This window comes from Ovis canadensis, chromosome 2 (genome assembly GCF_042477335.2).
Source record: "Ovis canadensis isolate MfBH-ARS-UI-01 breed Bighorn chromosome 2, ARS-UI_OviCan_v2, whole genome shotgun sequence".
NCBI classification, from domain to species: Eukaryota; Metazoa; Chordata; class Mammalia; order Artiodactyla; family Bovidae; genus Ovis; species Ovis canadensis.
The window spans coordinates 154,964,387-154,989,780 of NC_091246.1; the positions used below are offsets into that span (position 1 = coordinate 154,964,387).

Sequence of the window (25,394 nt, forward strand, 5' to 3'; positions counted from 1 at the left end):
TGGTCCAATCACTGTCATCCTGGTTGGAGCCACCCTCCTCATTCACCTGAATTATTGCAAAATTTCCTAAATGCCATGTCCTGTTTCTACTTCTGTTTTCCTGCATCTTGCTTTCAACAAAACAGCTAGAATTTTCATTAAAAATATTAACTCCTATCACTTTTCTCTGTGCATGCCTGCATGCCTGCCAAGTTGCTTCAGTTGTGTCTGACTCCTTGTGACCCCATGGACCATAGCCCACCAGGCTCCTCTGTCTATGGAATTCTCCAGGCAAGAACACTGGAGTGGGTTGCCATGCCCTTCTCCGGGGGATCTTCCTGACTCAGGGATCAAACTTGCCTCTCTTACATCTCCTGCACTGGCAGGCAGGTTACCATCACCATCATCATCTATAGGTAACCCCAATTGTTTTCTCATTTACGTAGAGTAAAAGTTGAAGTCTTTATAACATTCCATGAGTACCCTACCAGGTCTGGTCCCCTCCACCCATTACCTCTGAACTCACCTTCTGTTAACTCTAGCTCTCTGCTCTAGGACAGTAACTCTGCCCTCCTTGCTGTTCTGCTTCCAGACATCATCCTGTCTTTGGGCCTTCACACTAGCTGCACCCTCTTCCTGAAACACATTTTCTCACATAAATACACATGGCTAATTTTCTCTCACTTTCTTGAAACATCACCTTCTTAACAAATCCCACCCTGACCACTTTTAAAAGATCACAGCCTATACCCCCTGCCCACACTATCTTAATCTTCATTATCCCACCCTAACTTTTTCCTGTAGCATTTATTGCCTTCCGGCGCTACATAATTTTCTTATGTATTGTGTGGTTTCCTTTCTGTCCTCCCACACTGAAGTATAAACTCAGTCAAGGGATCAGCTATTTTAGAGGTTTTATAGAACAGTGCCCAGTACATAGTGGCCACTCAATAAATATTTTCTGAGTGAATAAATTGGAAATGTAACTAGCTAAGATAAAACAGATTTGCAGGGTTCATTTTAATGCTAAATTGGCAGAATTTGAAATCTTAAGACATGACGTGAATAATCTTTAGGACTGAGAAATGACACTTTAATCTCTGACAAAGACTACATTCTAAATAGTCGGCCTGTGTCTGTCAGTGGAAGGAGCGATCATGTGGAACAAATAACAAAGCAGGGAAGAGGAGGGACTTAGAATTTACAGTAAGCAATTTAGAATTACAAGGAAGGCGGGGTCCTCTTAACATGCAGTCAACAAAGTATACTTCAGGAAAGTTTGAATCTGAACATGCCTTTAAAATTCTATCAATGGACTGTGCATAGGAACTCCATTCCTTTTAGAGGAGGTATGACTTAATTCATAGTATTTTACAATTTGTTTTTATTCTGTTTTTAAAAAATAATTTATTTTTGTCCCCCAAATACAGACTTCTCTTTTACGAAAGAAAGAGGAATCTTTTAACTTTTATCTAGTCCTCTCCTTTGCCTTTGTAGTCAACAATCCCATTCCTCATCATGCCTCAGGCAGGGGTGAATGCAGCCACATGTCAGCTTCCTTGACTCAAATTTTCCTATCCTCTCCTCTAGCCTGTCCTGCACACACCTTCCAGACAGCCTCCCTGCAGTGGTATTTTCAGTAAATCAGGCCCCTGTTTTAAAGCTTCAGGAAATGTTTCCCACAGGTCTTAACTCATCTCTCCAAACTACAGGGCTTTCTGTGGTTGGGTATCTCCCCAGACAGCTGGGGTGTAGGCTTGGGCTGAGCCCCTCTTGTCTCCATTCTGAACCACTCCTGGCACAGAGTTTTCTCTTTTCTGGCCCCCTCACCTGAAATACCATTGTCATCCCCTCCAGCAATCTAAATCCAACATAGCCATTAAGGTCCAGTCTTCTAACACTTCGGCCTTCACTGACTACCCTCTTTTCTGAAGTCTCCCAAACCCTTATGTATTACACATTTTTTTTTTTCCTAATTTAATGGTACATTGACTGACACTGTATGCTAACTGCTTCACTTGATTGCATCTTATTTTTTTTCAGCAAGATGATCATCTTGATGGCAGAAATCCTATCTTATATGCATTCCCCCAGACCTGGCTCTATACTAAATGTACAAAAGGGACTCTATAAATTCGTATTGATTTCAAGGCACATTTTCTCTCACATTTTAGCATCTCTAACATTAGGATGCATTTTGATTGGTCATATCTTACCGATGCTTTCAGTAGAATGAAAGTCACGATGTCGTGTTCATTGCCTGCACGTGTATAACTTGGCAGTAATTGAATGTGTTGTCACTTCAACTCATTATGTGCACTGTTGGTACTGTAAGTGTTGAGGACAATCACAATTTTTAAATATCTTCCAAGTTTTCACTATGATTTGATATTGAAAATTTATTATCTATGTGGAAATGTACCAAAATTGAATAACAGGGGAGCAAATACTGATATCCAAAGCAAGTATTCATTTTTGGAGGAATGATCTGTATGCCTTTCAGAGTAACAACCAGCTGATTTATGGACCTAAAAAATGATGATACTTAGGAGACAGGTAAAGGAAGCTATTGTTATATTTTGCTACTGAGATATAAGCAAAAGATTTGCCTTTTATATGCCATGCTTGGACTATGATTCATAAGACTGGACTGTAATCTAGTCCTTGCAATTCAGGACTAGAGAAATTTGCCAAACCCTCAAGATGAATAAAATAATTTTTAAATCAATGATGAACTGACAGGCTTAATTCATATGTAGTGCTGAACAATCTCGAAGTATTTTATCATAGTTTAATTGTCATAAAATAATGGTGAATCTTGTAATGGACGGCACCTTAGATTTGAGAAAATATGCTTGTGTGTGTGTATGTATTACTCGCTTTCTTGCTTGACTGGTCATCTGGTAAATTTCTTTAAGACCAAACTGAATTTTATTCATTTGCTGTGTAATGAACATGATCACAGATTCTTCTCTTCTGGCTCTGTTTTTTGGCTGTGATCTTGTTCAACTCTTTATGTCTCGTCTAAAGGAACTGCGGTCTGAGGTGGAGCTGGAAGTGTTGGGAGACACGGAAGGACTAAACCTGTCATTCACAGCCATCTGTAACAGCGGGGTCCCCTTTCCACACCAAAAGAAATGCTCTCACATGAAGGTGGGAGACACGGTAAGCAGAAATCAACAGGGCATCTGAAAAGTCATTCAGACGATCTCTCAGAAGCTATCTTAGTGCAGTAAAGCTGGGCTTTTCCTTTCAAGAATTTCAAAAGCAGTTTTCAAAGAGTTCCTAATAAATGCTTCCAGGAAAGCTGATCCCCATGGGGTCTGTATACTCCAGTGCATTTTGATGGCTTGTTGCTCTTGTCGTTTAGTCACTGAGTCATATCTGACTCTTTGGTGACCCGTGGACTATAGCCCACCAGGTTTCTCTGTCCATGGGGTTGCCTGGCAAGAATACTGGAGTGAATTGCCATTTCTTTCTCCAGAGGATCTTCCTGACCCAGGGATTGAGCCCACATCTCCTGCATTAGCAGGCAGATTCTTTGCCATTGAGCCACGAGGGAAGATCATTTTGCTGACTGCTGCTGCTGCTGCTGCTGCTGCTAAGTCACTTCAGTCGTGTCTGACTCTGTGCGACCCCATAGATGGCAGCCCACCAGGCTCCCCCGTCCCTGGGATTCTCCAGGCAAGAACACTGGAGTGGGTTGCCATTATTTTGGTGATTAGAAGAAGATAATTAGTATTTTCTTTTCCAGGCTTCATTCAACGTGACTGTGAGTTTACCAAACTGTGAGAGAAGGAGCAGGCACGTTATCCTAAAGCCTGTGGGGCTGGGGGATGCTTTGGAAATCCTCGTCAGCCCAGAATGCAGCTGTGACTGCCAGAAAGAAGTGGAGGTGAACAGCTCCAAGTGCAGCAACGGCAACGGGTCCTTCCAGTGCGGGGTGTGTGCCTGCAACCCTGGCCACGTGGGTCACCACTGTGAGTGCGGGGAGGACACGCTGAGCACCGAGTCCTGCAAAGAGGCCCCGGAGCTCCCCTCGTGCAGCGGGAGAGGCGACTGCTACTGCGGGCAGTGTGTCTGCCACCTGTCCCCCTACGGAAACATTTACGGGCCTTACTGCCAGTGTGACAACTTCTCCTGCGTGAGACACAAGGGGCTGCTCTGCGGAGGTAGGCTATGTCCAAATCCACCTTCCTGGGAGACTGTGCAGGTGTCAAGGAGGAGCTTTGCATCCTTGGCCCCCGCCACAGCCGCCTGGACGTAATAGGTGCTCAATAAATGTTTGCTGATCAACTGAACGTGTTCACCTTTAGACTAAGGTAACCGATCTTCACTTATGTTTCTTCTGGCTCTGACATTTCCTAGGGGTGAGATCTCTGCCAACTGAACTTACATCTCTATTATTATTTCCCTGGGGATAAAAGATTGCTTCTTTTTGGTTATTACTCAGATGCCACAAAACTGCATGTAATCCAATTCCATTATCTTCCAGACTATTCTAGTTCAGTGACCCAACTCTTAAATGCCTATTACTTTGGGAAGATAAGAAGCCAGGCTGCTTAAGGGACACACAGCAAAGGACAAGGGAAACAAAAATACTAAATGGTCTTTCAGGACCTTTGTTCACACCACACACATGTTATGTGATATACTAGGTTAGGCACTGGGTATAATAAGCTCATTCGGACTTCCCAGGTGGTGCTAGTGGTAAAGAGCCTGCCTGCCAATGCAGGAGACATAAGAGACACAGGTTCAACCCCTGAGTTGGGAAGAGCCCCTGGAGAAAAGCATGGCAATCCACTCCTGTATTCTTGCCTGGAGAACTCCATGGACGGAGAGTTACATGTGGGCTACAGTCCACAGGGTTGCAAAGAGTTGGACATAACTGAAGCAGCTTGGCATGCAGGCATGCATAACAAGATGAATAAGGACATATGTGAAAAAGGCTATGGAAAGGGTAAAAATGAAAAATTTCTTGAATTTTTTGAGATTGAGAAAAACTATAAATAGCAGAAAAATCTACATTCTAGTATCCCTTCTAGATGTGAAATCACTGTAGTTTAAGAATATATTACCTATTAAATTACTATGATAAAACCATTGAGAGATACACATATATAGTTAAGTACAGTCTAGTTAGACAAGAAATACAAATGTGTTCATACACTTTTAAATGATACAGATTTGTGTTACAATTTAAACAGTAACTGACTGCTAAATTTAAGCCCTCACATCTTTTTTTTTTTTTCCCACAGTGTGTGAACAGATAGCTTTTCAAAACAGAAAGCCATTACCTTTAGAAAAAACCAAGCAAGTTATGTTTTTCAACCACAGTGTCAGGAACATATAAAAGAGACTGATTTTCAGAAGAAAAGGCCTGAGAAAAGAAGCCTCAGAGAATCCCAAGCTCTTTGAAAACCATCTGATACCCTTAGAAGGGCACCCCCGTTTCATTTCTTGGCTTCTGCTGCTGCAACAGATTCCTCTGAGGCTGCCTTCTTTCTTTCCCCTTGGAGAGTGAAAAGTTTAGTGTCTGTCCAGACTGAGACACATTTCTCACCCCTTTCATTCAAAGGTGTTTTTCCTTATCTAATGGGTGTGTTTCCAAACCCACATTGGCCCTCTTTTCACAAGATGTAGCCAGAACACAGCCTGAAGCCAGAGACCATCACCGCATCTCAGGAAGAATCTATTCAGCAGGACCTTAGATTGCAGTTCTAATAGAAATCTTTAATAAAATATGTGCTCAAGACGTTTGAAATTGCCTTTAAAAAAAAATCTGAAATGTAATCAAATACAGCATAACAGCAATACTGACCCCACCTATATCTTACCCTTTAAATCTGAAGTCATAGAGATCTAAGGCTGTAGAAATCCTGGATTGTGTTCAACAACACAGTTCGTCCCAAGGTTTGATGGTCTTTCATTTTCTTTTATGTCATGCGTGCAGACAGATATAAATTCAAAGAGTCAATTTGATCTGTCCATTTGTAGTTCAGACAGTCTGACAATACTGCCTCTTTTTGTATCAGATACAGTGATCACTAAAGAAATTCTATATAGAAAATATAATCATTTCTGCAATTGGACTCAGAAAACTTTACCAATGCCTTTTTCCTTCATCTATTGGAGTATTTCCCCATCCTCAACTATGACTGTTTCTCAAAAGCAATCTTGTGTTTAGTAACATCTCAAATGATGTCACTCTGTAACTTTCTCTTGTAAAAGCACAATCAAGTACAAAAGTAAATGAATAGTTTTGGCCTTAATCACCTAACTATTCTTAGCTTTCAATTCGAGAAAGAGTCATGGAATATGTACTATGTGCCTGGCATTGTGCTTAGTGTGGGGGTAAAATTGATCCTGGCCTGCGAACACACGTGCTCTTGATGCTGTTGTTTCCAACGGCAGCCTGACTATACTACAGCCTCACTTCTCATGTGCGTGTGTGCGTGCTAAGTTGCTTCAGTCATGTCTGACTCTTTGTAATCCCATGGACTGTAGCCCAGCAAGCTCCTCTGTCCATGGGATTCTCCAGATAAGAATGCTGGAGTGAATTGCCATTTCCTCCTTTAGGGGATCTTCCCAACCCAGGAAATGAATCTATATCTCTTAGTCTTCTGCATTAGCAGCTGGGTTCTTTACCACTAGACCCAGCTGGGAAGCCCCCACTTCTCAAGTAAATCTACTTATTTTATAACAAATAGACTCTGCAGTGTGTTGCTTTTCCAAAGGGCTATTATCATGATGTTCTTCCCATACACTTTCTTCCATCTGTCTGCAAGCTATAGGGCTCCACTGATTTTTTTTTTCCCTTGTCCAAATTCCATTAGTCTTTAAAATATTGATTCTAAGACACTGGAAACTCCTACAGACAAATAGCATTATAGAAAAAACTTCCTACCATTGTGCTCTTAATTATCAGTCACATTCCAGAAAGATCTATCTCTATCAAAAAAGCCTAATAATTTTTCCTTGATCTTTGATTATCATCTTGTTTCTACATGAAGACATTATAAAGCTATTATTACAGGTGCTTTAGATAAGAAGTTGTTTGTGGATATCAATTAACAACTTTTGTGACTCAGTTAATGGTTCTGAAGTCCCAAAGAAAGGAGAGTTTCCAAATTCTGCAAGGAGCTCTTAGAAGGGTTTCTAAAATTTCTGCCAAGTAATTTTTATATGGAGTGATACACTTGGGCTTTCTCAAAGCCTTTCAAAATGCTCATTTCATTTGACAATATTTATACACTATATGTATTTTTCAGAATAAACTTTAGTATAGAAATCTCTCCCTATCATGAAAGTAAGTTTCCCCCTTTGATAAGGAATAAACAAAAAGCCATTGAAGTTTAGATGACAGTTTACATATAAAAAGGAACTGAATGGTTTTGGCCTAAATCAGCTAACTATTCTTAGCTTTAAATTAACTAGTTCAATTATGAATTAAATAGGTTATGAAATGCAGCACTGATGTCATGGATCCAGATAAATTTCAACTCATCTTTCATTAGAAAAGTGTATGTTATATTTTCTTTGTCTTTCTCCGTACATATGTGTACATACACACATACATACACACACACACCAGGAGCAGTCAGAATCTAGCTTCAAAATCTTTGTGGTTAATCATTTGTTCTGGGATTACTTATTCCATGCCTCTTAAGGCCGAGTCATGAAGACAGAAAAGTAACCACCTACTGGACCAAAGTTTACAAGAGAAAAATCAGAATCCTTCTTTCTGTAATGAATATGGCAGCATCTCCAAAAAATGGAAACCTGCCTCATTTGGGATTTCTTTCACATCTGTTTGGTTTTCGGTATAATTACCAGAGTTTTAATACTGCTGGATAACTTTGCTATCAAATTCTTCCTGCTGGATAGTATTTAGGAATCATGATAATAACTTACGTTTACACACTACTCGTGTTTCCCAGGGGGCACTAGTGGTAAAGAGCCCAACTGCCAGCGCAGCAAACGTAAGAGATGTGGGTCTGACCCCCGGGTTGGGAGGATCCCCTGGAGGAGGGCATGGCAACCCACTCAAGTATGCTTGCCTGGAGAATCCCATGCACAGAGGAGCCTGCCAGGCTGCAGTCCAGTGGGTCACAAAGAGTCGGACACCACTGAAGCGACTTAGCACAGCACAGCACAGCCCACCCTGCTTATTTATGGGCCAGGCACTGTTCTAAACACTGTTATGTCTTATCTTAGGTAATCTTCATAACAGTCCTATGAAGTAGTGCTATTAATAATTCCTCCTTACCAATGAGGAAACTGAGGCACAGAGGGGTTGAGTAATTTCCCCAACTTTGCCCAGCCAGAAGTACCAGAGCCAGGATCCAAACCTGTGCCATCAGCGTCTATGTCCATGCACTCGCACACTATGTACCCGTGAGCCACCACCACGCCCATGTGTCTTTGGAATATGGCCAAGGAGCAAAACTTGAGAGGCAATACCTGGGGCACACTTCTTTTTCTGAAGAAAAGTATGTTACAAAATTTGCAAGTAAGAGTTGCTTGTTTGGATCATCAAATGCCAGCTTAGAATCTTGGGCAAGGTAGGCAACCAAAACATACTATGCAAGAAGACACAGGCCCATTCTCTGAAACACTGTATTTACCATTTTGTAGTAGTTCATACACTCCTCTGGCCAGCTATTCAGGAACCTCTCTTACTCCTCTGGCTCTTCTATGACGATCTCTGGTTACATTATAAATGTTGATACTCTCCAGGGACTTACTCACTCTATCTGCTTGCCCCAGATAATCTCATCCCCATCAGCTTCAACTGCCACTTATCCCCAGTGGATTACAAAACCCAAACTTCAGGGCTGTATATACGTATCCAACCACCCACAGGTCTTTCAAACTCCACAGAACCAAAAATGAACTCATTGTCTTCCCTGTCCTAAGCTGCTCTTCCCCCTCTCCTTCAGAGCAATCTATTCACTTAAAAATTAGAAACTTTCTATGCCAGGCACTGGGGAAAAGGCACCACATGAGTTACTTCCATTCGAGGGCAGTAAAAAGATGCCCCATCCAGCTAGCAGCCCAGTCTGGTCATCTGAAGAATTCCATCCTCTCTCTCCCTCCCCCTCTTCCCTGGGCATCTCATGCCTTGAATTTCATCCCTTTTCCTCTCCAAGCCCACAGACACTTCTCAGGACTCACAGTTTCTTATCTCTATTTCTGGGAGAAAAATAATATATAAACACATGCACACAGTTGATCCTTAAACAACACAGGTTTGAAGTGCATGGATCCACTTATATGCAGATTTTTTCAATAAATATATTGGAAATACTTTTGGAGACTTGCAACAATTTGAAAATATTCACAGATGAAGTATGTAGCCAGACAGAGATACCAAAAAAGAAAATTTATGTATGTTGTAAATGCATAAAGTATATATAGATGTTGCTCTATTCTTACATAAGCATAAAGTAAGTTATATTTAATGTAAAATTAATAATGTGTTAGTTTTCTTACTGTTTGATGACTTTGCTTTCAAAGCATTATATTACTGTCTAGTATGCCTCTCTCATAATTGGAGAAACTGTATATCAGCCTACTATTAAAGGTAAGTGGTTTTTAAGAAAAGGGAATCATGTTTGTAATATGAATATGTCCATAGTACTATAGCCATAAATATTTTAACAATACATTCATTGGTGTATAGGCTAGGCTACTCTGAAGTAGTGATACCAATTACACTGGGCTGCCATAAAGTAATCACATCATTGTCTCTTCAGTCAGTTCAGTTCAGTTCAGTTCAGTCGCTCAGTCATATCTGACTCTTTGCGACCCCATGAATTGCAGCATGCCAGGCCTCCCTGTCCATCACCAACTCTCGGAGTTCACTCAGACTCATGTCCATCGAGTCCGTGATGCCGTCCAGCCATCTCATCCTCGGTCGTCCCCTTCTCCTCCTGCCCCCAATCCCTCCCAGCATCAGAGTCTTTTCCAATGAGTCAACTCTTCACACGAGGTGGCCAAAGTACTGGAGTTTCAGCTTTAGCATCATTCCTTCCAAAGAAATCCCAGGGCTGGTCTCCTTCAGAATGGACTGGTTGGATCTCCTTGCAGTCCAAGGGACTCACAAGAGTCTTCTCCAACACCACAGTTCAAAAGCATCAATTCTTTGGCGCTCAGCCTTCTTCACAGTCCAACTCTCACATCCATACATGACCACAGGAAAAACCATAGCCTTGACTAGATGGACCTTAGTCGGCATAGTAATGTCTCTGCTTTTATCAATGCATCGATAGCTATATCTGTAAATAAACATGAATTTCTTTTTCACATTATCTTTTCAATTTTGCTATCTAGTGTTAGTAATTTGCCTAATATCTACAGTATTATAAGATGATTTTGATGTAGGTACTGCCAGATGATTCATCTAGTAAACTTACAGTATCGATAAATACAGTTAGTCACTCAGGGGTGTCCAACTCTTTGCAACCCCATGGAACCTGCCAGGCTCCTCTGTCCATGGGGATTCTCCAGGCAAGAATACTAGAGTGGGTTGCCATTTTCTTCTCCAGGGGATCTTCCCAACTCAGGGATTGAATCCTCATCTCTTGAGTCTCTTGCACTGGCAGGCAGATTCTTTACCACTGTGCCACCTGGGAAGCCAGTCCATAAATTCTATTTGATATAACATCAGGCAACCTAGTTGATCTTCAGTTAAGAGACCAAGTCAATAAATACACACCATTAGCAAAACACACTCCTATCTATACTCCTTCCCACCCCTGCACAGCACTCACTTTTTTCCCTCTTTTTTCCCTTCAGTCTTTTTGATGGTGTTTAAAGGCAAAGAAAAGAGATGGTCTACCAAACCCGGAAGTGGTTTTAGCCCTAAGAAACCCAGAACTTTGTTTTGCAGATAACGGCGACTGTGACTGTGGCGAGTGCGTGTGCAGAAGCGGCTGGACAGGTGAGTACTGTAACTGCACCACCAGCACGGACCCCTGTGTCTCCGAAGACGGGATCCTCTGCAGTGGCCGAGGGGACTGTGTGTGCGGCAAGTGCATCTGCACGAATCCTGGAGCCTCGGGACCCGCCTGTGAACGTTGTCCCACCTGCAGCGATCCCTGTAACTCTAAACGGTAATGTATCTACCATCTAACAAAAATGTCTCTTTGTCCCTAGGTTTCATGATGATCAAAGTTATAACGACATTTTATAAACTCAGACCTCAGACTGTTCTTGCTGGCTTTGGTCTCCAAGCATCCATCAAAACACACAAACCCAAAGGGCCCCTGTGATCATCAGCCTGGAACATCGCCTCTCCATTACCTCCCAATGCTGATTATCCGGGACCACAAAGTCACATTTCTATGAGAGCCTATCGAGGAAGCTAAGCTGAGGTCCCACACTGATAACATCAGATAGCCTCTCCCTTACAATACCAGCCACACATCAGGAGCGCCCTGGCGGGGGGGACTGACACTCACTTTCAGTACTTTTTACAGGGAAACAGAGGAGCTTCTTATCGAGTTTATAGCCTGATCTTACTGATTCATTCCCATCTACAGCTCAAAAAGGCAAAGAAGCAGAAAGATGATCTTGGCTCTCAATTCCTCCCCTCTTTCTTACCACTCATGCTCTTTGGCGACTTTCTTTGGTTGCCATTCTACAGAGCTATTGTGAATTACTTTCTTTTTATCATTGAACAACAACAAAAAGCAATCTTTTTTTTTTTCCCCCAGTAAAAAAAAAAATTCTTCTTAGCTTGGCAGCTAACTTCTTAATGAAAAATTGAGGTCAAGAAAAGCAAATCTCCAAACTGGCTGTGTTATGACATTGCAGGTTTAATGTATTATACAGCAAATGTGCTTCAGCAGTTCATATTTTCATTAACTTTGGTACCCACAATGGGGACATGTGCATATCCAATGCTAACAAAGTAAGAAAATCAATATTACCAATATTCACTCAGTGCTTACTCACTATTCAGGTGTCAAAATCTCCCTGTCACTGTGCCTGAACAGATGCCAAGAGAAGCACTGGCACAAAGCTAGGCTTGTGTCTGTGCACGCTAAGTTGCTTCAGTTGTGTCCGACTTTGTGAGGCCCTAAGGACTTCACCCTGCCAGACTCCTGTGTCCGTGGGATTTTCCAGGCAAGATTACTGGAGTGGGCTGCCATGCCCTCCTCCAGGGGATCTTCCCAAACCAGGGGTCGAACTTGTGTCTCTTACGTCTAACCTGCATTGGCAGGCGGGTTCTTTACCACTAGCACACGACCTGGGAAGCCCAAAGTTAGGCTTCAGTTGAATTCAGTTCAGTTCAGTCGCTCAGTCATGTCTGACTCTTTGCGACCCCATGAATCGCAGCATGCCACGCCTCCCTGTCCATCACCAACTCCCGGAGTTCACTCAGACTCATGTCCATCGAGTCCGTGATGCCATCCAGCCATCTCATCCTCGGTCGTCCCCTTCTCCTCCTGCCCCCAATCCCTCCCAGCATCAGAGTCTTTTCCAATGAGTCAACTCTTCACACGAGGTGGCCAAAGTTCTGGAGTTTCAGCTTTAGCATCATTCCTTCCAAAGAAATCCCAGGGCTGGTCTCCTTCAGAATGGACTGGTTGGATCTCCTTGCAGTCCAAGGGACTCACAAGAGTCTTCTCCAACACCACAGTTCAAAAGCATCAATTCTTCGGCGCTCAGCCTTCTTCACAGTCCAACTCTCACATCCATACATGACCACAGGAAAAACCATAGCCTTGACTAGACAGACCTTAGTCAGCAAAGTAATGTCTCTGCTTTTGAATATGCTATCTAGGTTGGTCATAACTTTTCTTCCAAGGAGTAAGTGTCTTTTAATTTCATGGCTGCAATCACCATCTGCAGTGATTTTGGAGCCCAAAAAAATGAAGCCTGACACTGTTTCCATTGTTTCCCCATCTATTTCCCATGAAGTGATGGGACCGAATGCCATGATCTTCGTTTTCTGAATGGTGAGCTTTAAGCCAACTTTTTCACTCTCCTCTTTCACTTTCATCAAGAGGCTTTTTAGTTCCTCTTCATTTTCTGCCGTAAGGGTGGTGTCATCTGCATATCTGAGGTTATTGATATTTCTTCTGGCAATCTTGAATACAATTTAGTATTAAATGTTATTTGAAAGTATTTCTTCCATTATTTTTCTATTTTATCTTCTCTGTAAACCTGGTTTAATCTCTTTTGAAAAATAAACTTTATTTAACTATGGTTGATTTACAATATTGTGTTAGTTTTAGATGTTCTGCTTCAGAGTCTTTTTCCTTATAGGTTATTATAAGATATTGAATATAGTTCCATGCGCTATACAGTAAATTCTTGTTTATTTTATATACAGTACTATGTGCATGTTAATTCCAACTTCCTCATTTATCCCCACCCTCTCCCCTTTCCCCTTTGGTAACCAGAGATTTGTTTCATCAGACATGTTTTGATCTTAGATCTGGTTTATGAGGTATGAAATTAATGGTCAAAGTAGTTTCAATTTGAGAAACTGAGTAGAGTGATCCACTTGGTATTTGTTAGTTTTGAGGTGACTCCATTCTTCCATTTATTCTTTCATGCACTTGTTTATTAAATAGGTGTTAAATACCTACTTACAGGCCAAAATCATGTTAAGTCATAGCATATAGTGATAGTGAAACAGCTATAGTTCCTGCTGTCACAGGTGCTAAGCATTTATTGGGAAAGACAGAACGTTTAAAAAGTAATTATAATGATATCTGGGCTGACAGTTATAATAGGGGATAAAGAGGGAACAATAGAATTCTCTGGCAGGAGATAAAGCTACCAGGCTAGCTTGGGCAGCTGTCAATGGGGTACACAAAGAGATAGCGGTTTTAAGGCTTCCACAATCTTCAGCAGCCTCCTACAAAACCACCCCAAGTAAATATATAACCTTGATAAGTGCAGTGTGCTTGCCGTGCAAAAGCAACTTCCAGATAAGATTCCTATCCCCACTCGGCAGAGAGTGCTGCTCCTAAGACCTTCCAGCAGAGGAATTCAGAGGCTTCCACTGCAAGGGAACTGATAAGGGCTAGGAAAGCGTACCTAAGGAAGTGTGGTTTCGGCTGAGAGGTGATAAGGCATGAGTGGGAATGGGGAGTGTTTCCAGTGCTTAGAAGAGGGTACCTTTCCTGGGCCAGAGTAAGAGAGAGGTGGTATGATGAGTGCCCACAGTAAGAAAACTTTTGCAGCTTTGGATTACCCCAAACACTGTCTGTTTGTAAAGTGATTTTCAACACAAGATTAATTCAGAATCTAAGTTTTACTTTTGCTGTATAGCCCTCACTCAGTTCAGTTCAGTCGCTCAGTTGTGTCCGACTCTGCGACCCCATGAATCGCAGCACGCCACGCCTCCCTGTCCATCACCAACTCCCGGAGTTCACTCAGACTCGCATTCATCGAGTCAGTGATGCCATCCAGCCATCTCATCCTCTGCCATCCCCTTCTCCTCCTGCCCCCAATCCCTCCCAGCATCAGAGTCTTTTCCAATGAGTCAACTCTTCGCATGAGGTGGCCAAAGTACTGGAGTTTCAGCTTTAGCATCATCCCTTCCAAAGAAATCCCAGGGCTGATCTCCTTCAGAATGGACTGGTTGGATCTCCTTGCAGTCCAAGGGACTCTCAAGAGTCTTCTCCAACACCACAGTTCAAAAGCATCAATTCTTTGGCGCTCAGCCTTCTTCACAGTCCAACTCTCACATCCATACATGACCACAGGAAAAACCATAGCCTTGACTAGACGGACCTTAGTCGGCAAAGTAATGTCTCTGCTTTTCAATACGCTGTCTAGGTTGGTCATAACTTTTCTTCCAAGGAGTAAGTGTCTTTTAATTTCATGGCTGCAATCACCATCTGCAGTGATTTTGGAGCCCCAAAAAATGAAGTCTGACACTGTTTCCACTGTTTCCCCATCTATTTCCCATGAAGTGATGGGACCAAATGCCATGATCTTTGTTTTCTGAATGGTGAGCTTTAAGCCAACTTTTTCACTCTCCTCTTTCACTTTCATCAAGAGGCTTTTTAGTTCCTCTTCACTTTCTGCCATAAGAGTGGTGTCATCTGCATATCTGAGGTTATTGATATTTCTCCCAGCAATCTTGATTCCAGCTTGTGTTTCTTCCTAGGGTAGCTTAATTCCTGGGTTATGTTCTTGGAAATACACTTTTAAATAAGTAGCAATCCTTTATTTAAAAATCTGCATTAATGAGGATTCAGGCTGTAATCCTCGGCTTTTGAAAATACTCTTATCAAGGTTTGAACTCATTCAAAAGAGTTACAGAAAAGCGAATCTTTGAAACAGTCGTTCATGACATATGAGAATTTTTGGAATTCTTGTTAAAATACAGACCATTTCTGTTAAGAAATTCACACTTCATCTAGTCTCTAATCTTATTTTAGCAGCATAAACCCTTCCCAGGAAAATGTATCATGAAAATATAGCTAAATTAAAAACCAAAATAATTGGGATTTTTTTTTGTTGGGGAAAATTTTTTTTTAATCTAGCCAGTCAGAAGCAATCATTAACGATAATGAGGATAGCAGCTATTATCAAGGCTGGCTTGCTGCTGCTGCCACTGCTAAGTCGCTTCAGTCGTGTCCAACTCTGTGCGACCCCATAGACGGCAGCCCACCAGGCTCCGCCGTCTCTGGGATTCTCCAGGCAAGAATACTGGAGTAGGGAGCATTGATTACTGAGTGGAATTCAAACTAAAGCAGTTTCCTCTTGGATATCACCCAACCATCTTTTTGAAAGTAACAAAACACGACATCCTCTCTGAGACATTTCTATAGCTAGAATTACAGTAAAAGCATGAAAGCAATATCCCAATTGCATATCCATTTTTACACCATCACAAAACTGATTAACTCTATTGACTAATGTTCACAGGAGCTGCATTGAATGCTACCTGTCTGCAGATGGCCAGGCCCAAGAAGAATGTGTTGATAAATGCAAGCTAGCTGGTGCGACCATCAATGAAGAAGAAGGTTCTACTTGTCTTAAATTGCTTTCCTTTCCTTTGCACAGTTTTAGAGAGGCAGAAACTCTGTGGAGGGCTTTTCAGTAGCTCAACCTCATTTGTGCTGGGGGGTTAGTTCACTCGCGTTCATTTTTAAGAGTAAATCCATTCCAGAAGGCTAAAGACTTGATGGTTTGGGATACAAGCAATTTAAAGTCCCAGGTTTCTGTTTGACTTAGCTCTGTTGGCAGATTCATCTCTGCTAAACTCATGCAGCTGGAGAGAATTCCAGAATGCTGTAAATTTTTTTTGAATTAGAAAAGAGGAAAATTGAAGAAAGAACAAAATATTAGCCCCCTAACTTGAAATCATCCTCTGTCGTCTGCCTGCCTTATTTCATGATAGGAAGAAGTGAGGTGTCAAGTGGTTTTTTGACAGCAGCACTCAGGCATCCGGCAGTTTCTGGTTAATGGCCATTTTTCCTCCCCTTCCCTCAGTGTTTTCACTCCCAACTTTCCAAACATGGACATTACGTCGTCGTTTTTTTTTCTAATTGAAGTACAGTTGCTCTACAATATTTAGTTTCTGCTGTGCAATGAAATGATTCAGCCATGTGTAAGCATGTATCCCCCCTCCGTGTCACGGACTTCCCTCTCACCCTGCCCCCTCACATGGTCATCATTAATCCCCTGTGCCCTCAGTCCCAAACTCCAACAAAGGCCTGTTACCTTTGGGCGGTGCTTGCTTAGTACCTCAGTCATGTCCCACTCTTTATGACGCTATGGACTACAGCCCATCAGGCTCCTCTGGCCATGGGATTTCCTAGGTGAGAATACTGGAGTGGGTTGCTGTTTCCTCCTCCAGGGGAACTTCCCGGCCCAGGAACTGAACCTGCATCTCTTGCATCTCCTGCATTGGCAGGCAGATTCTTTACCACTGTGCCACCTGGGAAGCCTTGTTACCTTTAACTGCTAAGCAAACTCTGCTCTTGCTTCCGTCTGCCATTTTTGAAGTGACTTACTTAAAATCAGATTCCTCCTAACAATGGCAAAAGGTTATCTCAGATATGTAAATAGGTTGTATTTTAGCTGAGAAGGCATTTAAAAAATAATTTGTGATCTTTAAAAGAAAACTGATGACTGCCCCTCCTAAAGGGACTGTCTGCGGGGATTTGTTCTCCCATCATCACAAACCCGCCATGAGGTAGGAACCGCTGCTCATACGCCTTAGAGGTGCAGCTCCGATGTGTTTTGGGTGGAGTGAAATAACCAAGACGATAATTTATGACAATCTAGCATATGCGTCTTGAATAATAAAACTAGAATACAGAAATTAATCCATTTCCAAAGTGATATGTTAATGATATTTCTATTGTTTTGAAAATTACCAACATTGTTTTAAAATTGAGGTTTCTGACTGTGCACAGTTAAATGACCCTATATGGAAGGGTGGGTTTAGTGCTCATGAAACCCCTTGCCTGTGCGTTTCTGGTGCCTTAAGATAAATATGCCAAATAGCCATAAATTGGACAAGATGGTATGTACCTTACACTCATACTGAAGATGAGATGTGGTAAAAGCACTAAGAAAGATGGCCTTGTGGCCTGTCCACATTAGTAACAAGTCCACAATCTCAGCATATCCTTCTGGCTTCATTTCACAGCAAACAGTTGGTATATTTACCATGTATTTCAAAGAAATGACTAAAAATTGCAGAAAATGCCCTGCAAATGACTGGAACCAAATTAACTAACAGCATGGGATATCTAATGTGCTGAGGGGAAAAAGAAATCAACCTTGGAAACACGTAAATCACAAATAGGGAGTGTATATATGGAGTTTTCTGAGTATGGTTAGTTAGTGTTAGTTGCTCAACCATGTCTGACTCTTTGAGCCCCCATAGATGGTAGCCTGCCATATTCCCTCGTCCATGGGATTCTCCAGGCAAGAGTACTGGAGTGGGTTGCCATTTCCTTCTCCAGGGACTCTTACTGACCCAGAGACCAAACCCGGGTCTCCCGCATCATGGGCAGATTCTTTATCATCTGAGCCACCGTGGAAATGCCTTTCTGAGTATAGATGATCATAAATGCCTGGATTTGAGAGGAAAATTATCTTCTCAAGTAGCCTATAAATTGTTTCATTATTCTTATGGTATAATTGACTAAATTATCTTCCAAATAGGGGAATATAACTATTTCTAATTCAGAAATCAAAGTGATTGGTTGACTAATACCATTTAAAGCAGTAATCGTGATGCACTTGAAAGAAAAAATATCTTTGTCAGCCTGAGAATTTAAAAGTCACTCTTCTAATGGGTTGTTGTTCTTGCTGTTATTAAGTTGCTAAGTCCCATCCAACTCTGCGGCCCCATGGACTGTAGCCCGCCAGGTTCCTCTGTCCATGGGATTTTCCAGGCAAGAGTACTGGAGTGGGTTGCCATTTTCTACTCCAAAGGATCTTCCTGACCCAGGGATCGAAACTATGTCTCTTGTGTCTCCTGCATTGGCAGGCAGATTCTTTTACCACGAGTGCCACAAGCGTATGTATCTTCTAATGGTCCTTGTAAAAATAAGTCCTGTTTCAAATTACTCACCCGGTCATGTTATTGATCATATCATCTTGAAATTATCACTGCATAATTGCTCTTCCATGGGATCTTTTATCAGCTCATCCTTCCCCTCACAAGGACATGAAGAGTAAAGTAAGCATAAACTTCATGATCTAAATAAATTATTCCTCAAATGTGCTATGATGACTTGTGTGAGCATTTCTAAGGCCATGTGGCTTAACTTTCATATTCCTTTTTGCTGAAATAGAAGTCTTGAATTTACCCAACATTCATGTACTCAGAGCATTGTTACTCAAAGTATGTTCCATGGAACCCTAGTCCTGAAAATGTCACATGGACAAAAGCACCAATGGGCATATGAATTTTGCAAGTGGGAAATTAAGCTTTTTGTTTGCTTTGCAAGACTGAGAGCTGTCATGTACATTAAATTAAGTGTGCATTGTGAAGCTTCAGGTGAGGCAAAAGGAAAAATTAGAGTAGGGATGGATTCCCAAACTTATTTGACCCCAGAACCCTTTTTTTCCCCATTCCTGGGAAACTGTTTTCTCTGAGAAGTACTGTCTATCCCCCAAAGGGAAGGTCTCAAATACATGGTTATTTTGAGTCAATGGTGCAGAGGGTTTATATTTTCCACATCCTTCTCAGACCTTCCCAGACCCCGGCCTCTTCACCTCCATTCTCACATTTCTCCCTTTTCTCTGTATGATTTCATGGACTGCCTGAGATCTTATTTTCATTCTATTATTCTAAAACAGTGCTGCTAGCACTCATACAAGTGGGTAAAACAGAGAGGTCCATTTCTAATGAACAACAAAAGAAAACCTTAGCAGCTAATTATGTAAATCTCCAGCCCAAGCTGGACCTTTTCACTGCACATTCAATAATGCCATTTTAATACCCAAACACTACAAAACAGGCGAAATCCAGAGTCATAACAGTCATGAAAAGGAGTGGTGAAGTAATTAGAGCAAGAAGGGAGTCATGACTCAAAGGTCATGTTAGCAGTTCCATTAAAACTTTAAAAATCCTGGCCAAGTAAATTAAGCCTCCCTGTGCTTCATTGTAGCTATTTAAGAGGAAATAAAAAAGCAGGATTAATATTACTGAAAGCAGTATTATAAGCTGTCCACATATTTTCTACCTGAGAATAAAACGTTCCATTAAGTAAGTTCTAGAAGAGCAGGGCAGGTGTGCACTGTCATGGCAAAGCAGGAATGGAAGGGAAAAAACACTCCAGCAAGAAAAAGCATAGTCCACAAGATTCCACGAGTCCTAGCTAACTGGAACGGTTTGGTAGGAGAATGTGTGGTGGAGGTCATCTGAAAATGACAGAGTATGAATTATATATGTAGTGTTGTTGCTGTCAAACACATGAAACAACACATTTCACTAATCAGCTGTTGCCTGGAGGTGCCCAAACCTCTTCATCAGAATCACCTCTTTAAAGATACTATTAACAATTCACGAATATGCAAGCTCCTGTCCACAGTCTTCTCAAATCCGAATAACCAGGGTGAGTCCCTGGAATCCATCATTTCAAAACTCCTAGGTGATTTCCATGTGGGCATGCTAAGTCGCTTGAGTCGTGTCTGATTCTCCAGGCAAAAATACTGGAGTGGGTTGCCATGCCTTCCTCCAGAGGATCTTCTGGATCCAGGGATTGAACCAGTGTCTCCTATGTCTCCTGCCTTGGCAGGCGGGTTCTTTACCACTAGTGCTGCCTGGGAAACCTCCCAGGTGATTTAGATGATGGTAAACTGTTGGGAATGACCAGATGAGAATAATTTATAATTAGATTTCTTAATATTCCTATGTAAATAAGATGCTTTTAATGGATTCGAAGGGGCTTCCCAGGTGGCTCAGTGGTAAAGAATCCACCTGCCAATGCAGGATATACAGGTTTGATCTCTAGGTGGGGAAGATCCCCTAGAGAAGAAAATAGCCACCCACTCCAGTATTCTTGCCTGGAAAATCCCATGGACAGAGGAGCCTGGGGGGCTACAGTCCATGGGGTCGTAAAACAGACACAACTTAGTGATTAAACAGCAGCAACAAATGGATTCAGAAACAGTTTGTTCACTTAAATTTATCCTCTGAAATCTTATTAATAATGCTAAAGGCTTCCCTGATAACTCAGTTGGTAAAGAATCTGCCTGCAATGCAGAAGATCCCGGTTTGATTTCTGGGTGGGGAAGATCCACTGGAGAAGGGGTAGGCTACCCACTCCAGTATTCTGGCCTGGAGAATTCCATGAACTGTATAGTCCACTGGGGTGGCAGAGAGTTGGACACAACTGAGCAACTTTCACTGTCAAATGTTTTACCAGTCTCAGTTGTTATGGATATACAGGCACACCTCTTATAAGACTTTGGCATGAGGTGTTTAATTTTATAAATTAAAGGCAAAAAAAAAGAAATTTCTGTCTTTCTATGGCTATGGCATTGTGAAACCAAAAACAGATTATTGTTTAATTTTTCTTCATTAGAGTCAGAGGAACATAGCTAGATTCTGTTTTATTGAAGAGAATTTTATGCTGAAGCTAATGAGAAAAGTTACAGATCTAACAAGACTACGTCCAAGATTATCAGAGACAGACAATCCCAGCTGTAGATTCTGACCCATGGTATTGTAAGACACTCGCTTTGGATCATATAGACTCCCCTGATAGCTCAGTTGGTCAAGAATTCGCCTGCAATGCAGGAGACCCCTAGTTGGATTCCTGGATGAGGAAGATCCACTGAAGAAGGGACAGGCTACCCACTCCAGTATCCTTGGGCTTCCCTTGTGGCTCGCTTGGCGAAGAATCCGCTTGCAATGTGGGAGACCTGGGTTGGGAAGATCCACTGGAGAAGAGAAAGGCTCCCCACTCCAGTATTCTGGCCCCGAGAATTCCATGAACTGTATAGTCTATGGGGTCACAGAGTCGGACACAACTGAGCGACTTTCACTTGGATCATGTCTTAAAATTTGAAGATAAAAGCAAACAGTCATTCTATTTACAGGTTTACCAAAAAAAAAAAGTGTAACAGTATCATTAAAAAGTCTCTAACTTACAGGAGAATTTTAAGTAAGTTTTTTTTTAATTAGAAAGACCTTACATAATTTTGGCATAGGTGCCAGACCACTAAAGTGTCTGATACATAGTATTGACATTATTGACCATTTTACTGTATTATCAATTTCTGTCATGGCATTCATTCTCTGGTTCTTGAATAACCTCAAATTTTTTTTTTATTTGAAAAAGATTTGAGGAATATTGAAATTTTTTTTAATTGAGAAAAGGGCTATATGAGTGGTAGGCCAGTGGACGTCCTGTGTGTGTGTTTGTGTTAAACTGTTTCAGTCATGTCCGATTCTCTGCAACTGTATGGACTGTAGCTAGGTAGGCTCCTCTGTCAATGGGATTCTCTAGGCAAGAATACTGGAGTAGGTTGCCATTTCCTTCTCCAGGGGATCTTCCCAACCCAGGGATCAAACCCACATTTCTTAAGTCTCCTGCACTGGCAGGCAAGTTTCCTAGTCTCCTTTCATTCTGAGATTTACCTTTATCCTGTTGGTCCCTATGTATATAACACTTCAATCTCTGTTAACTCGTATTGACTTATATTTACTGTTGTGAGCATACATGTCCAGCAATCTGACTAGGACATTGTGGAAAAGGCCCCTTTAGAAATACCACTATGTTTGAACTGTGTAGTCTCTCTCTGAAACATAATCTAGGCTTCTTCCCAGTACTCTGAGCCAAAGAAACCATATGGCCTCCTCACTGGCATAATCTGAGCCATTCTATTCCCAATACAGTACCTGCCTTGAAGCACTTCACTCCATTGAAACTGTGCACCTCTCAGACTGATGGGTGCATCTGATGGTCAGTCCTGATTGACCACACCTGGAACTGTTCTTCTGGAACAGGAGTAGAAATTAAACCCTCAGTGGGTGGAGGAAAATCCCGCCTTTCCTATTCCTATTCTGCAATGTTGGAAATTCCTATTTGCATAATAAAACTCAATACTACTTTGCTTTAAAAAAAAAAAATCTTTTGGAAACTCATTTAACCTAATGAATGACTTCTTTATCTACAGATTTCTCAAAGGATAGCTCTGTTTCCTGTTCTCTACAAGGGGAAAATGAATGCCTTATTACATTCCTACTAACTACAGATAATGAAGGGAAAACCGTCATTCACAGCATCGAGAAAGGTGGGTGGCTTGCCTTCCCTTGTCAGTGATAAGAGATACTACATGGGAAAGGAGAAAACAACCAGAAAGATACTCTGGGTAGCTTGCCAGGAAAGACATTTCCAAATTTTTGATTTCCCAATGACTGAAAGATACCTATTGAAAGGTTTGGTGTGTTCCAATGTCTCTTATTAAGACCAAATACAAGAGAAGATTGTTTCAATCCAAGAAGGTGGCTGATGAATTATAGAAAGGTGGACCAATTAGATGTCAGCGAAAGGTATGGTTTTAGGAAAGACTAACAGGGAAGAGGAATACAACAGTCTAAGAGAGCAAGCTTTGAATCAGGCAGACCTTGGGCTCAGATCCTGCTCCACCACTTCAGTGACGTTTTGGAAGATACTTGCTCTGCACGTCCCTATTTCCTCATCTGTAAAATGGGAAAAACAACAGTACTTTCTTCTAAGGGTTGAGTCAAGGATTAAGTGAAAAAAATGCACGTAAAACATGTACTGGTTAATAACTTACCCAATGGGTCATTAAATGACAGCTGAGTCAGAAAAGGCATGAGTGACAAAGAAGGAAGGAAGTAATCTCTACAGGAAGTCAGAGTCCATCGCTTCTTATGAGTTTTCCTCCGTACCAATTCATGGAGTCAGCTTCATTTTCAGTGAAGGAGAGAGAGAAGCGTATAGCCAGGGGAGAAGAAAATAGTGAGAAAAGCACTTTTGTTGCGACCTTCTTAAGTTTTAGTGAGTTTCACCTGGGGAGCTTGTTAGACTGCCCGTGTCCTGAGTCAGCGAGCCAGATATGGCCCAGGACTCTGCATTTTAACACTTCTGCAGGCAACTCTGATACAGCTGGCTTCTAGGCCTCTTCTGGGCGACTCTGACCCTCACAGGCCTGCCTGCCTGCTTGGACACTCACAGGTGCCTCCCCTTTTCTGTCTTCGGTTAATCATGTGCCCCTAGACCTTTGCAGCAGAACGAAAGCTGCGTGAAATCAGACCTCTGGCTCTTGTCATCAGCCTCCTCTCCTTTCCCCCAAAAGCCTGGAGCCCAACTTCTGGCCCAGAAAATAGCAGCAAGGCAGGCTAGAAAGCCGAGGTGTTGTGTTGTGTGTGCTGGTCTATCAATGGGCTGACGAAGCATTGAGTCCTGAATGTGAACCCAAGAGCACCAAACTGCCATCGCTTGAGAGTGTGAAAAGCAATGATACCATTATCAAGAAGTAAGCTCAAAACACTGTGAACTCACCAAGAAAACAAGATTAGAAAAGCACCACATTGCAGTGCTCAGGGTCAGGGAGAGGTAGAGGTCAGCACAATGCAAAATGCAGCTGTCTGATGGTGACCTTGCCGCTCAGATGGGCAGAGCACTCCTGGAGACTTGCTCTTGCATAGCTCCCGTAAATCAGCTTCTTTGAAATGCATACATATTGTCTATGGCCATACCACCCTGAACACACCCGATCTCGTCTGAAATGCATACATAAAGGGCACTGTAGAGGCCATTAGTTAAGGAAATTTAAGGGGATTCCTGCTGTACCAAGAAGAAATACTTTATAGTACAAACACCTGCCTCCTCATTATCTGTTTTCTAAAGGCAAATTCTTTACCTACACCCCTGCCCTCTGTGACCATGGTAATGGCTTGAACTAGTTCTCCTGAAATCAAAGCCGCTCCTTATACTATTAACTCCATTGGAAAAGCAAGTTTCAAGCAAAAATGAAACTTTCCAGAATAGGTTCTGTTTTTAATTCAAGGACTTTTGTATCTAGTAGATTTTCTTTTTTTTCTCTCTCTGTTGTGAAACTTGCCTTTGGTTGCTAAATGCTTCCTCATTACTGAACTGTTGGGTTTTTCTTCTTTTGTCCACACAATAGGGGTGGCACGTCAACATGCCATCTTTCAGAGAAGCCCTCAGCTGCCCTGATGTCTCTTTATTAAGGCTTTTTATTCCCTCTCTGCTTTTGTAGCAGGAAAAAGTGAGGGGGAAATGACCTCCCTAAGGTTTAACAGGAGTCCCCTGACAGCTTGAAGGATGCTCCTTTCCTGGTAAATGTTCCCAGATAGAGCAGAACTTCCGGGGGCCCTGCAGTCTGTTGTTCCCTCTCACAGCTTTAAGACCAGAGAGCCCCAGGGCAGCTGGATGGAGGCACCCGGAGAAAAGAGGCAAAATGAGAGAGGAGGATGTGAAAGTTAAGGAGTCCCAGGGTTCTCCAACCAGATAGAAAAAGATAGCCAAGTGAAGAGTCACCATCAGTGTGTGTGTGAATCTTCACTCATGGATTTTCCAGAGACACTTTCAGCAGACAAGAGCCGCATCCGTGAGAACCACGGTGAATGACAGCTGGGGAGGCTTCCTGGCACAGATATGAGTGTAGATCTGACACCCAACAGGTTCCACCTTGGAGATTCCAAGCCTTGAGGTCGTGAGGACAGGAAGGGAGAAGGGCCTTTGTTGTGACACTACTATTACTGCTACTAACAATAATGGCAGCTGCCATTCACCGAGCCCTTATTAACACCCTGTCACGTGTTATCCTGTATGTTCTACGTGTATTAATTTAACATTCTCAACAACCATGTAAAGCAGGTGTTGCTGTCATTTCCATCTTATGGGTAAGGAAATCGAGACGTTAATAATTTGCTAGGTCCTGCAGCAATTAAATCCTAGCGCTGGTTGGGATCTCCG

At 42.0% G+C, this 25,394-nt stretch overlaps 1 protein-coding gene across 9 annotated transcripts in view; it reads left to right on the forward strand.

The window, feature by feature from the left end:
- ITGB6 (integrin subunit beta 6) overlaps nucleotides 1-25,394 on the forward strand; it is a 143,667-nt gene that overhangs the window by 106,708 nt on the left and 11,565 nt on the right. For 7 of the 9 annotated variants that reach the window (XM_069574366.1, XM_069574369.1, XM_069574367.1 and 4 more), the window contains 5 exons: nucleotides 3,010-3,144; nucleotides 3,734-4,151; nucleotides 10,874-11,096; nucleotides 15,880-15,977; nucleotides 22,603-22,719. In XM_069574366.1, the coding sequence (XP_069430467.1) occupies nucleotides 3,010-3,144; nucleotides 3,734-4,151; nucleotides 10,874-11,096; nucleotides 15,880-15,977; nucleotides 22,603-22,719 (991 nt within the window). The remainder of the gene's footprint in view (nucleotides 1-3,009; nucleotides 3,145-3,733; nucleotides 4,152-10,873; nucleotides 11,097-15,879; nucleotides 15,978-22,602; nucleotides 22,720-25,394) is intronic. The other 2 variants (XR_011253992.1, XR_011253993.1) reach the window with 1 other exon arrangement.